Genomic DNA, 14,157 nt, shown 5'->3' with positions numbered 1-14,157 from the left:
TAATTGATCATTGTAGTTGCTGATACATGGAAATACCAGGCCAACCACATTTCATCATTGTGGTTGCTGATATATGGAAGTACCAGGCTAACCACATTTTTCCATTTTCGTCGCAAACACCATTAAGTCTCGCATTCTGCTGTTTATTCGCTGGATGATCGAATTCACTTGTACTTTCTACAAAAGCACTAAAATAGTATTAGTAACTAAAATATTGTATCATAGCTAATATAAATATGGGTATAAAATGTAGCATATACATGCTTATCAATAAGACCGGATTATCAATTGGTTCATGTTCACCTTGATTTATCAAAAGACGGAAAAAAAACCTTTAGGGTTTATCTGTGGGAGACAGATTGATCCTTTGATAGACTTGTCTGTGTGAGACAGATTTGTTTATTATCAAGTCTTCGACTTTGGGTCGTAGCAACTCTTAGTTGTGGGTGAGATCAGCTAAGGGAATCAAGTGTGTAGTATCCTGCTGGGATCAGAGACGTAGGGAGCGCAACTATACCTTGGATCAGTGTGAGACGGATTGGGGTTCAACTACAGTCCAGTCCGAAGTTAGATTGGAGTAGGCTAGTGCCTGTAGCGGCTTAATACAGTTTGTGTTCAATCTGGACTAGGTCCCTGGGTTTTTCTGCATTTGCGATTTCCTCGTTAACAAAATTTCTGGTGTCTGTGTTATTTCTATTTCCGCATTATATTGTTTATCTTTATAATTGAAATAATACAGGTTGTGCGTTATATATCATCAATTAGAATATCCAACCTTTGGTTATTGATTATTGATTGATCCTTGGATATTGGTCTTTGGTACCATCCAAGTTATCTTTCTAGTATTTGATATTGACTCGCAGATTTCTGTTTGCTTGAGTATTGATCAAATCGAGAGATTGAGATATTCTAACTCGTTGATATACTTTTAATAGATTGAGTCTTGTTGATTCTATTAAAAGTTTATTCGAGTTTGTCCATACAGATTGCTAAGCGAAATATTGGGTGGTGTTGTTAGACCCCCGTTTTTTCAAGTGTTAGCTATTATAACAGGAACTGGTTGTAGAGAAGATGGTTTGTTTTTTAGAATAGGATTGAAACAGAGTTGAACGATGTACTACTGTGGTTGAATTCTTGGAGGTGGTGAGCTGTGTTGCAAGTGTTAGTACTAAATGGACAGTGGAAATGGATTTGCAGATGTAGGTGATTGTACTGAGTTACAAGTTATAGTGGTGTTGTTGAAGCTACGGGGGATATGGATGGTGGAGGTTTAGGAACTATTTTGAGATATGGAATAGAGTTATAGTTTCAACTTGTTGAGTTGGTGGAGATTGCTCTAGAGAGTTTCCTTTGTGGTGTTTCTTGCGAGGTGATGAAACTGACATGGTTGTACAACAGAAACGGCTTGAGTCTGAAATACAATGGCTAGGAAGTGGATTGAATTTGGGTTTGATAAGTTTGCAATATAGTTATAGAGGATGTGTTATGTTGAGTTGAATTGTCTGATGTTAGTAGTAGTGATATTGTGTTAGTTGAAGCTTAAAGCTGTAATTGCAGATAAAACTTAAATTACAGTTGTATTGAAATTATAGAATTGTATAGAATTGAAGTTTGTGTATAAATTAATGAATAAAATCAGGTTTGTAGGGAATGTAGTTGCATTTGAGTTTTGGTTTGTACAGTGCATTTTTATGTTGCATCATGAATTTAAGCCTGTTAGTCATCCCAGTCAGATTATCTGACTGATTCTATACTTAGCTGACTTAGGATATCTCACTGAGTTGGATCGATTTGACTCAGAACTGGTCCATTGGACCTTGACTAGACTTTGACTCCCTTGACTAGTTTGAACTTTGACTGGACCTGACCATTGACTTTGATTAGACGTTGCGTGTTACTTGACCCCTCTGACCATTGGAGACCGTCAGTTGACCAATTGAACCAGGCCTTTGTTTAATGGGCATGTTTAGAGAACTTGGGTTTAGAATCAGTTTTCCAAATGAACATGAATTGGACCCATTATGGTCTGAATTATCCTTTGGTTCCTTCTACAAAGTTGCAGATATTCATAAAACCTATCAAATGGACTATAGAATTAGTAAACCTTAGATAGGTTAAAGATAGATAATAAAAAGGTTAAAGACCTGAACCAATCTAATTGAATTAGTAAACCTTGGATATGTTAAAGATAGATAATAAAAAGGTGTAGAACCATAAATGGGTTTAAAACCATTAGATAGTTCACTTATCTTATAACTATAGGATTGTATGAAATTATGTGATAAGCCTTGTATGAGCCTTTTGGTTAAATTATTAAAGTGCTTGTGTGATTAACAATTGATATTTATTAACAACGATCGATTCAAGGATGAACCAGTGGATCGAAGATCTCGAGGTAGGCGTGGCTTGTCATCAAAATAGGTGGGAATTTACATTAACTCTTTTGTAACCATTGATGTTTCTTTTACAAAAGTCTATGTTTAACAAACTCATGCATTGTTTGATTGTGTATTCCGTGCACTGTTTACTTTGAATTTCGATAGTTCTGTTAGTTCTTTAATCTTTTCATTGCTTGGAAAGGATCTTTAATGTTTTGTTCGTCTTTGTGAATGTTGTGCGAAATAATAATTTCCTTCTGTGGTGTATAGAATAGGTTCTTTCACAGATTCTTACCACATATATTTAAGCATTATCTAGGTGTGTAATTGTCATCAATATTATTATCAAAAAGAAATAACTTGTTCCATATACATGATTGTTTATTTCAGTGCGTCGGTCATCTTCAAATGTTTAGGGAAACATGAATTGTTTTCCAAATCATGCCAATGATTACTTGAAAGTTAGTTATTATTTTTATTGGGCACCCCTTTTAGGGATGATGTGCTCACTCAGTTCCCAACTTCAGTTTCAGAGACAGATCAGAGTTGTGCAGCAGAAGCTTCGAGGAGTTGAGTTTGTAAGTTGGTTAACTTCTGCTATGTTTATTATGTTGTATATTCTATTTGTAAACCAAATGACTTTTGTATATGTATCATTTGAGAGGAGTCCTTGTATATATATATATATATATATATTTCAGAGCGGGGCTAGGTTTTTGGGTTAAATTTTGTAGCAGTTTTCTTAAATTGTTGAATATTTAAGTAAATGATATAGATCCTTAGTGCCTCATTATTAAGTTGATCTCTTGGATTAGTAAGCCGCTAGCTTTTAGGGCGCTACATTAGTATTCTAAATTTATTTTTTCGTACGAGAAAAGACCTACTTGCTCATTCATGCAAATTGAGAGTTTCGGTCAAGATCAAACTCTTCTGAATATCCAGAATATCGCTCGAACGAGCAACAGAATACCTAGAATTCTCAGGAATGCACGTGCGAGGGTCATGGTAGCTGTGCACCACCATGACCGGACCTGGACGACCCCTTGGCCCCACGTTTCTCCATTATTACTTTAGTAATAATAATTCATATCTTTCATGATTCTCCAATGAATCCTCGTTCATGCAAATTCCTTCGCACGAGCAACCATTGGTTAGTCGATATTCCTTGACCCGCATTGGACAACTCTTGATCTTCATCATTCAGGGTTCTCCAAAATTAGGGTTTCGAATTTACGATAATTCGATAATTTTTGTATTGATCCAGCAATCAATATTTTAATTTATATTTAATGTTTAGTCCTTATACTAACATTTTTGCTCGACTGAGCAACATGGTTTGAACGAACAACCATTCAATATTTACATGATTTCTACTTTTTCATTCGAGCATTCATGACATACTAAATCATGAACGAGCATTCTGTATAATTCAACAACATATCTGATTTCCTGTCGAATACTCGACATATCAGTATAGGTCTATGATTGAGCAATCTCATTGGACGAACGTCAATCCAAATTATCATAACATCATTATTACCTCAACTGGTAAAATGATATATCTCAATTCATCAATACTCAACGTATGTGCATCATTACTGTCACAGCAGACATCTTATCTCAATCCATGAGTTTCAAGGCATATGCACATTCGTTTATTATGCTCGACTCATCAAGGCTAAGACTCATAGTCTAGCCAAGTCAGCAACTAATTAATTAAATACACGTCTGCCTTGCAGATCCAATATTCATGAGACATCAATCATGTCACATGGGGGGATATTCACTAGGGTTTTGGTCTGGAGGCCTACGACATGTGTGTCCACCTACGATGAGAAGTGTGAGTAAGTCGTGCAAGCAGTTGAAGGAGTTGGCAAAGTAGTGGATGAAAAATCAACCAATTCTCCCACGCACGTGGAACTGGTTTGACCACGATTTCCCACTTTCCCACTCTCTCACTCAAGAAACCGTCACACTTAAATGTGTCTACTATTCTGGCAATATAAATAAGTTTCTGGATTCATGATTGAGGGACTGAACAATTTCGATCAACAAGAAATTATCACTCAATCGATCGGAACTTATCTCATATGAACTCAACAATTCACAAACTTGCAGAAATCTCCAACACATCCACAATCCTCGATCCTCATTGATCTCACACTGATTTCTCAGCTTCCCTCCTATAGGTCGACCTTCATCCCTCTTTGTGACCGAATTGACTCTGAAACGACCATTGTCTTGGTTTAGGACGGAGTTATATAGATTGATCTCTCGAACTCAAAGCACTCTTATGCAGTGCATCTGTTTGAAAAAGGTTTAAGCAATTTGCTCGTTCGAGTGACCAACTGCTCGTCTCTCCACTTTTCCATAAAAACCAGAAAATCGTTTTCACTCATGAACACCAGCGCTACTCTACTAATGTTGCATAATATTAATTACTCTGGCATGAAAATTGTAGTATTTTGCACCTTACTTGTCGACCTTCGCTATTGCACTCAGTTCAATACCAGTCATTTCATCACGGTACATAAAATTGTGCATGAGAATACAATACATGTATTACACACTCCATTAAACACACTAAAAATGCGTGAAAATACATTATATGCATTACACACTCCCATCAAACACATTAAAAATGTATAGGAATGAATATTCCAACCATTATAGACGCCGAACAAATATATTACTTTCATATGACATATATGTACCGTTGGATCGTACCAAAATTTAAAACCAAAATTTAAATTTCCCAGAGCACTCTTTGAAGCAAGTAGGATATCTCGGTCACCATATCTAGTCACCAATTAAAAATTCAGAAAAATCAAATTTACATCTATGAATTCGGAAAATTGAATGTACCGTCAACAAATATTAGATATGGAATCAATCATGGGGATAATATTCCCCACAATCGATTGTCATCTTGGGGATATTTCCCCAAGATTCCAGTTTCTGGGAATATGCCCCAAAGTAATGGTTTCTGTCAAGGAAGGTTAAATAGTCAATTTATCGTAAATGTGTTTGAACTTTCTCTCTAATTTCTTCGAGGTTTTTTTCTGTCTGTATATGTCCCTGAACCTTGTAAAAGTATTAGTACATAATATATCTGTCTTTTAATTCGCATATGAAATCCCAAGTGTGTGCGAACGTCGACTACTTAACGGTTTTAGATGGAATTTTGGACGGCTGGGGCATCCCGATAAATGGAATTCTGGGACATATCCTCAAGATGACAGTCGATTTTGGGGTATATCCCCAAGTTTCCCATCAATCATTATAAAATAAGTAAATCGAGAAAAAAAACCTAGACTAAAATCAACAAAATAGAAAATCAACTTAGCAAATACAAAAATTTGAGACTAAAGAAACCATAGAAAATAATAACTGTAAGAAGTAAATGGAGAATAGAACCTAAATTAAATTCATCCAAACATGAAATTAACCTACCAAATACAATAATTTGAGATTGAATTCGGCACCCAATTAACGAAAAAGTCTTCATCCCGAAAGCTTCTTTGGAGCAAAACCAGAAAGAGAAGGTGATGATAAGAACTAGGAGGAGATTAAATATCTAGATGTGGAAGGTTATTTTGGCGTCAATAGAGATTTTTTTTTTTTTTGATAAGAAGACTTTTATTTATATATAATCAGAAGTTTGCAAAATATACAAGATAGGAGTTAATCCAAGATTAACTCTTTCTAGGATGTTGAACATTACATTTTCACTTTCATTCTCCGTAGAGAAATATCTGATTTTCCTAGATCTTACTTCCTTAGCTAGTTTGTCTTCAAATTTAACATAATTTCTAGATTTATACATAAAGGAAACCGAATCACAATGCATAAGGGAAAATTTGCATCTATTTATGCTTGTCTGAGACCTCCAAGGTTGAACTTCTGGATCAACTTCTTCTTTCATAATTTTCATTAAGGTTTGACAATCATTAATTATGCAGCAGTTTTGTAGCTTTAGTTCCTTCATCCACCTTATTGCCTCAATTCCAGCTTTAGCTCTGCTTCTAAAGGGCAGGAGGCCTAGTTGCATCCTGCGCGACAATGGTTTCTGACTCCTGTGTTATCTAGTATAGAGATGGCATATCCCATTATAAAATCAGCTTCAATAAAGGATGCATCAAAATGTATAAACCAATCATAATTATCACTTCCAGAATTGTGATTGTTACTGGGAGACTTCTTAGCATTAGCAGAAACATGACCAGTTTTACTATCCATATCAGAACTGAGCTTCAGATGGGATGCTCTAATTTTATCAATCAGCTTTTGCACATCAGGCACAACATTATCAAAATGAACATTGTTTCTATATTTCCAAATGGATCATATGATAAAAGAAATCAGATTATGCTTGTCCTTTAGTGCTTTAACATTCATCCAGGATTTAAATCATTGCATGACTTCAGTATTTCCACTGTTTTGATAGATGTTATTTAGATCAAAAGATTGCCAAACCTTCCTAGAAAAATTACAATTCACAAACAAATGCATTTCATCCTCAACATCATGATTATCACACAGCATGCAGTAAGGTTTTGAATCTTTAACATATTTGGACATGTTTTTTCCCCAGAGACAGAGCATTAGTATCAACTTTCCAAGAAAACATATTCACTTTAGGAGTCATATTAAGCTTCCAAATCTGTTTCCAGAAATTGGCTTCATTTTTTTCAAAATTTAGATTTGTCAGGAAGTTATAAACAGATTTAGTAGTAAGATTTCCAGAAATCGTAAATTTCCATCTAATTCTATCATGCTTACTTGTGTTTGTGGTAACAGATTTAATAGCATAATAATAAGAGTTATCAATGTAGGCACTGATGATGCTCATATCCCATTCCCCATTAACATTCATTAGATCACAGACAGAGTTAGGCATATTACAATCAGAAAGAATAGGGGTTAAAAGCTGAGTTTGATTAGGGAGCCAGAAATCAGTCCAAATGTTTATAGATTCACCATTATTTACTTACCAGACATAGTTGGATTTTACCAAAGCCAACCCTTTTTTGATACTATTCCAGATCCACGAGTTCTTATGCTTTCTAGTTTTCTTTAAAGGATGGTGGTTTCCGAAATACTTATGCTTAAGAATTTTAGCCCACAACTGATCCTGGTATTGTATCAGTCTCCAGGCCAAATTAGTGATTAAAGCTAGATTGTGTTTATGCGGGATTCTAATCCCTAAACCACCTTGTCTAATATATTTAGTTATACTAGGCCACGCTTTAGGGTAGTAACATTTCTTTTTGTTCTTTTTCTGCCACCAGAAATCTCTCTGGATCCTATCGAGGTTATCCAAAGTTTTTTTAGGAAAAGAGAGGCACTGCATTTGATGATTAGGGTAAGCACTAAGAACATGTTTTATTAAGACAGTGCGCCCAGCTTGATTAAACATTTTCCCAATCCATCCTTGGAGAACAATGTAGTATTTGTTAAGTAAAGGTTCAAAATTGTTCACTTTATTTTTATCAAAGAAAAGCGGAGTTCCTAAATATTTGTCATTCTTAGAAATTTTTCTAAGTTTAATGATTTTAGAGATGATTTTACAGTGTTTGTTATGAATCTTTGGTGTAAAGTAAACATCCGATTTATTGAAGTTTATGACTTGACCAGTCATTCACCAAACGTGTTAAGAATATTAACTAAGATTTTAGCTTCAGTCAAGCTGGCTTTTGCAAACAAAAAACAATCGTCAGCAAAGAACAGGTGAGAAACAGGAGGAGCAGTTCTTGCGAATTTGACACCAGAAATATTTTTATCTTTCTCAGCTTTAAAAAGAATTTTAGAGAGCACTTCCATACAAATGATGAAAAGATAAGGGGACAAAGGGTCCCCTTGTCTAATCCCTCTAGAAATAGTAAATCTTTCACCAGGCACACCATTAAGAAGGACGGAAAAGGAAGTCGTAGTAACATTGCATAATAAGATGGCACACATCTTCACAGAAGCCAAAAGAGAGCAGAGTTTGGTTTAAGAAGTCCCATTCTATCATATCGAAAGCTTTGGAAAGGTCAATTTTTAAGGCCATGTGACCAGTTTTATTTCTAGAGGTCTTCATAGAGTGGAGAATTTCGTGAGGAACAATTATATTATCAGTGATTTGACGACCAGGGATAAAGGCCGACTGGTTCTGGGAGATAAGTTTTGAGAGTACGGGCTTCAATCTATTTGTTAAAATTTGAGGAATTATTTTATGAGTAGTATTACTCAGACTGATGAGACGAAAATCACTAGGAATAGAGGGATTCTGCACTTTAGGAATCAAAGTTATATAAGAATAATTCGTTTCTTTTAGTAAATACTTTTTCCTGAAAAAATCTCGAACCATATTAGTAATATCTTTTTTAACAATCTCCTAGTTTTCTCTGAAAAACCCAGGCGGGTAGCCGTCTGGACCAGGAGCACCCTATTGGTTCATATTAAAGAGAGTATTTTTTATTTCCAGCTCATCAAGTATTCTGATGAGGTTATTATTCTCATCCTCATTGATACAAGGATCAATAAGGTTCTTTAAGGTGTTGAGCATTAGTAGTAGTGTTAATAGATTTGAAGTGTTTGATTAGAATTTTATGTAATTGAGAATTATCATCAATCTAGAGACCCGTATCATCTCTGAGCATATGAATGTAGTTTATTCTCCTTCTGTTGTTAGCATATTGGTGAAAAAAGAAGTGTGACGGTCAAAATCTCTAATGAATTTATCTTTCAAGAGATGAGTCCAATAGTCATCTCTCTGTTATACCAGATTTCAAGATTGTTCTGAGTATCTTTAATTTCAAGCATATGCAAAGGATTTATGGATTGGAGATATTCCATTCTCTTGTTAAGATTTTCAATGTTATGAAAGATATTCCCAAAGACAGTTTTATTCCATTTGGAAAGAGAGTAAGAAAGATTTTTAAGTTTTTTTTTGCAAATTGTAAGCAAAAGATCCTCTAATATTACAATCCGAGTTATCAGACACTTTTTTTCTAAAGTTATCATGACTGAACCAAGTTCTAATAATCCTAAATGGTTTATGAAAGTTTACTTTTACAGGTTTACAATTCAGCAAAATCGGGGTATGATCAGACCCAACTCTAGACAAATGACTAACAATAGCATCAGGAAACATGAAAAACCAAGTATGGGAAGAAAGCACTCTATCAATTTTTTCCTTTATATTTTCTTGACCTTCTCTATTATTGGACCAAGTGAAGGGAATACCTTGAAATCTAAGGTCCATAAGTCCTAAGTTTTGTATATTATCATGAATAAATTTGTCGATATGGGTGTTATCATTTCCACCTTATTTATCATTAACATGCAATATAAAGTTCAGGTCTCCTTTGATAATCCAAGGAGTATTAGGGTTCAGATTACATAAATGGTTAATTTTATCCCATTGCATTCTTTTTCCTAAATCATTTAAGGAACCATGCATACAAACAACATTCCAATAATTGTTAAAACAGACATGCACTACAAATGTCAAAGAATTCAGCAATGCATATAACTTTAATATTATTGTGCCAGGTCACAAGCATCCCACCAGATAATCCTATTCTAGGGACAGCTAACCAATCATGAAACTTTAAATTCCTAGCTAAGATGTTCATTTTATCTTTTGTAGCTTTAGTTTCTGTTAAGAACATAAAATCAGGATTATGTTTCTTGAGAATATAATTCAAATGGTTTCTAGTGAGTGGTTTTCTCACCCCCTGCACATTCCATGGTAGCAACTTCATTTTGAGATGTAAAAAGAAACTTTTTGCAAGATTACGTAAAAGGGAGTAACTTAAAACAGAGTAAAGATTATAGATATCAGACCAAAGCCAAGAGACACAATAGTAGTAGTAGTAGTAGTAATTCAGAGAAGTAGAATAGTTAAAGCTCGTAAAATTAAGATAAAAAGCTGATGCAATGTAAAAGTAGTATCAGACCCATCATTCTTAATATCATTATCATTATCTTCAATAATCATCATCACCGCATCATTAGACGAGGACTCCCCCACTTCCAGATTTTGAGCAGAATCACCATTCACCACCTCCTCCACAATCACATGTAGGGATCTATCTATATCTTTAAAATATCCATCCATTTCCATAGCTTCCAGGATTATATCTTTTTTTCTTCTTCTCTTATTTATCCTGATATCATTTCTATGCACTTCAAAGACATAAGACCCACTAGTAGAGTTCTCACCAACAGTATCCTCAATGACATGCTTATTAACTTCCACATTTTCATCTGCTTTTTGAGGTTCATTTTCTCCTGCAACTTCATTATTGTCATCTGCAGCTTCATTATCTTCCACCAAAACATTCAACACTGGATTCTGATTAGCTAGACCTTCTTCCCTATATTGAATTTCCATATTTTGTTGTATTACTTGAACTAGCTCTTCCACTTGTTCTTTAAAAGGGTCTTCTCCTTGCAGATTCAGAACTGGCACTGCTATCCAAGCCATATTTGTTATCAACCCACAATAATTTTCATTATGATTAAAGACATAACAATGCTGCAAGTAGCCGATGGGAAACCCAAATAGAAGATAGCTACCTTGATCCTTTCTCCATCCTCCAAGGTGATGTGCACTTTTCTAACAATCGGTAAGTTAACATCCAACCTAACTTTCGCTTTGACCCCTCCAGTAGGATCCCTTTTACAAATAATGTTTGGTTCACCAGCTTGGGACGCAATTAGATGAGCGATATCATCTCTATCCAGGTCAGCTCTGAGTCTAAACTCGATGTAGAAAACTTCAAACTGAAAAATTGTTCTTTGCACGTTCATATGGAATTTCTATGGAAGTAAAACCAGTAAGTATCCACAAACAGAGTGCGGCCTCTCCCTCAGAACTCTTTGAAATATTTCTGTTAAATGGATTCGAAAGATGAACACATTTCTTCTTCCAGTTGTGATGACAACTACTTCATTTTGAGCACCCCACCGTTGTCTAATTGAATAGCTAACCACATTTCTAGTGACTTCACTTTCTATGCAGACATAACCAATCATCGCAAAAGAATCAATGTTCCTTCCTTTTCCTTGTAGACTCACATGCTTGCTGTTCCTTTTAGCTGAACCTTTGTTTCCTTGTGAGTTATTGGAGATAGCATCAGAACTTGTTGATGAGGAAGCCATTGAATAAACCACAGTATTTGGCTGGAGGATTTTGTGACTAAGAATAACAATTGTTTTTTTCAGGGTTTTATGGTGGTAAAAAGGTATCAAAATTTTTTGCAGCAGATTTTGAGACTTATGAGTTCTTGTGTGACAAACTAAGAAGCGATAGAATTGTATATAAATGCTTTTCCAGTCAAGGTAGAAGATTGAATTTCTCCAAGTGTTTGCCATGCTACTGACTTGGAATTGAAGCAAGAAACAATGTTTATAAACTTGGGAAGAAAGCTGAAATCCAACCTTGAGAACCAAAATAGAATGATTACTGAGAAGATTGTAAAGGTGGGTTACTTGCACGAGTATATGAGGAATACAAGGCGTTTGCAGCCACTTCAGCAAATCCAATTTGATTAAAAAAGGAGGATCTTTTCTAACTGACAATGATTTGAGAATAAGAATATATGATGTAGGTCGTCACCGCTTCAACTGCTTCAGCAAAAAACCATATTCCTCCCGATCAAAATTGGGAAAGGAGAGAAGGGATAAAATCTGAAAAAAGACGCAATTAGAAAGAAATCAGTAAAAGATTAGCTCGAGGTAATCATATCAATTAAAAATTGAAAGTTAAAACCTATAAAACTAGGGTTCCTAGCCTTAGAAGAAAAACAAAAGATTAAAACGACCACAAAGAAACAAGGATTAAATTAAGGGAGAAATCAGTAGTGGGTATTCGATGTAAACAAGAAAAATCATAATCATGGATATGCAGAGGAAGGATTAGAGAGAATCATGCAGATCTTTTTTTTTTGAGTTGCGAATCGGTGTCGCTCAATTTTATTTACTCGGGTATGTTTGAACTCGCGTCATAGAGAATATTAGGTCTAATTTTTCTTTTTCTGATGGACCTCCGGTTGATGGACTCTTATTGGGGATCTGCCATTAACTAGGCCCATAATAATACCCATTGGTATTTCCTACTTCTCGTATTTAGCAATCAATAGAGACTTCTTTTTTTGATCATATGCATAGATACTGGGAAACCGCTTTTTTTTTTCTACTAGTATTTAAGAGAAACATCTAGCTACGTTAATTAACATCAATTACTCTTTAAAAACTCTTATATTCTCTAAAAACTCTTATATTCTAAGCCATCTCTCATCATCTTCACTTGAGCAATGGCGTCAACAATATTATCAAGCTGTTCTTCGTCAACAGCAACAGCTCGTCTTTCCAACTTCGATATCGATACAATCCGAAGAAGTGGTTCAGTTCATCTAACACAACCACCATCTTTTATTTCTTTCAAACCTCGAAATCCTCCGGGCTTTGGTGCCTCAATAAGTATGCAGCGTCGAAGTTCTAATTCTAGTATTACTGCTGTGGCGATGCTAATGAGTACTAGATTTCCTAAAGTGAGACTTAACGGAAAGGCGGTCGCGAAGGAAATCGGAGATGAAATCACGGATAAAGTAATGAGGATGAGGGATGCAATTGGTGTCACACCAATGTTAGTTGTTATTATAGTTGGGGATAGGAATTGTTGTATAGATGTGACATTCGTATAAAGGAGAATTCAGTAGTTGTAATTGGTAATGGTACTGATACTGATATTGTTGCACCTCCTGTCGCATATTTACTACAGAGGCATGGTGCCAAGGTCACTGTTGTGCACCGTGGAACAGAAAACCTCGCGGAGATCGTTAGTCAAGCAGATATCCTTATCTCTGCTACAGAAAGAGCATATCTAGTGAAGGGTCGCTGGATTAAGCCAGGAACAATTGTCATTGACACCGGCAGTAATAGAATCAGGAAGAATCCAGGCTATCGATTTGTTGGGGACGTTTGCTATGAAGAGAATTATGAGTGGGCTTCAGTTATAACTCCAGCACCAGGAGGAGTGGAATCCATGACAACTGCAATGCTTCTATCAAACACGCTTCGCGTAGTTAAGAGGGCTCTTAAGTTTGAATGACCTGCCTGGGACATATTTTCTGCAATTAGGCCGTTTTTCTCGATTTTATAGTCTTTTGTATTTGATGGACTGAAATTTATTATTAATAAAATTCTTTTAAGGGATTTTAATAGTTTACGGTGTGATTCCTCTACTGTTTTATTCACTTCTCTCTTTTAAGCTTAGTACCTCCTACCGCGATTGCATCTTTTGACTAGAAAAGGCACCCCAAACCAGCTTGGATCCTCATAGGGCGTTCACAGGCGTGGTGTACTACGAGATGGAATGAACGAAAATTCGGAGGGAAACACAAATCCAAGGAATGTTTTTATGTTTAAGAGTTTTTATGTAATCTCCTACCTTGGAGGTAGCTTTAATTTGTGACACAAATATAAATTACTAAAACGACAGGAAACTCTGCATTAGGTAAGACTGGAAATAGAGGAAAACGGAATACAGACAATAAAAGATCAATCCGTGTAAGCTTCGCAAGTGAGTGCCAGGAATATGTTGGTACATAGTAACTCTCAATTAGTTTTCTGAACCACCTCAAATAAAAGAAGGTTCACTGGTAATTGGACGAACTTTGCTTGCAGATGTTGTCAGTAATGCCGTAGTAATTAACAAGAGAAGTCTCTCGAGGCAGCTAAGAAGATCGTACCTATAACCTTTGGAAACTTAAGCGAACCTGGCAGA

At 35.5% G+C, this 14,157-nt stretch overlaps 1 protein-coding gene across 1 annotated transcript; it reads left to right on the top strand.

Moving 5' to 3' along the window:
- Positions 1 to 12,685: 12,685 nt before the first annotated feature.
- Positions 12,686 to 13,482, top strand: LOC113324046 (bifunctional protein FolD 4, chloroplastic-like). The gene is made up of 2 exons (XM_026572384.1): positions 12,686 to 13,017; positions 13,059 to 13,482. The coding sequence occupies exons 1-2, from the start codon at positions 12,686 to 12,688 to the stop codon at positions 13,480 to 13,482; spliced, it is 756 nt and encodes a 251-aa protein (XP_026428169.1).
- The last annotated feature ends 675 nt before the right edge of the window (positions 13,483 to 14,157 follow it).

Source organism: Papaver somniferum, chromosome 11 (assembly GCF_003573695.1).
Source record: "Papaver somniferum cultivar HN1 chromosome 11, ASM357369v1, whole genome shotgun sequence".
Taxonomy (NCBI): Eukaryota; Viridiplantae; Streptophyta; class Magnoliopsida; order Ranunculales; family Papaveraceae; genus Papaver; species Papaver somniferum.
The sequence above is the reverse complement of the archived record's forward strand: the minus strand, read 5'-3'. Positions and strand labels throughout refer to the sequence as shown.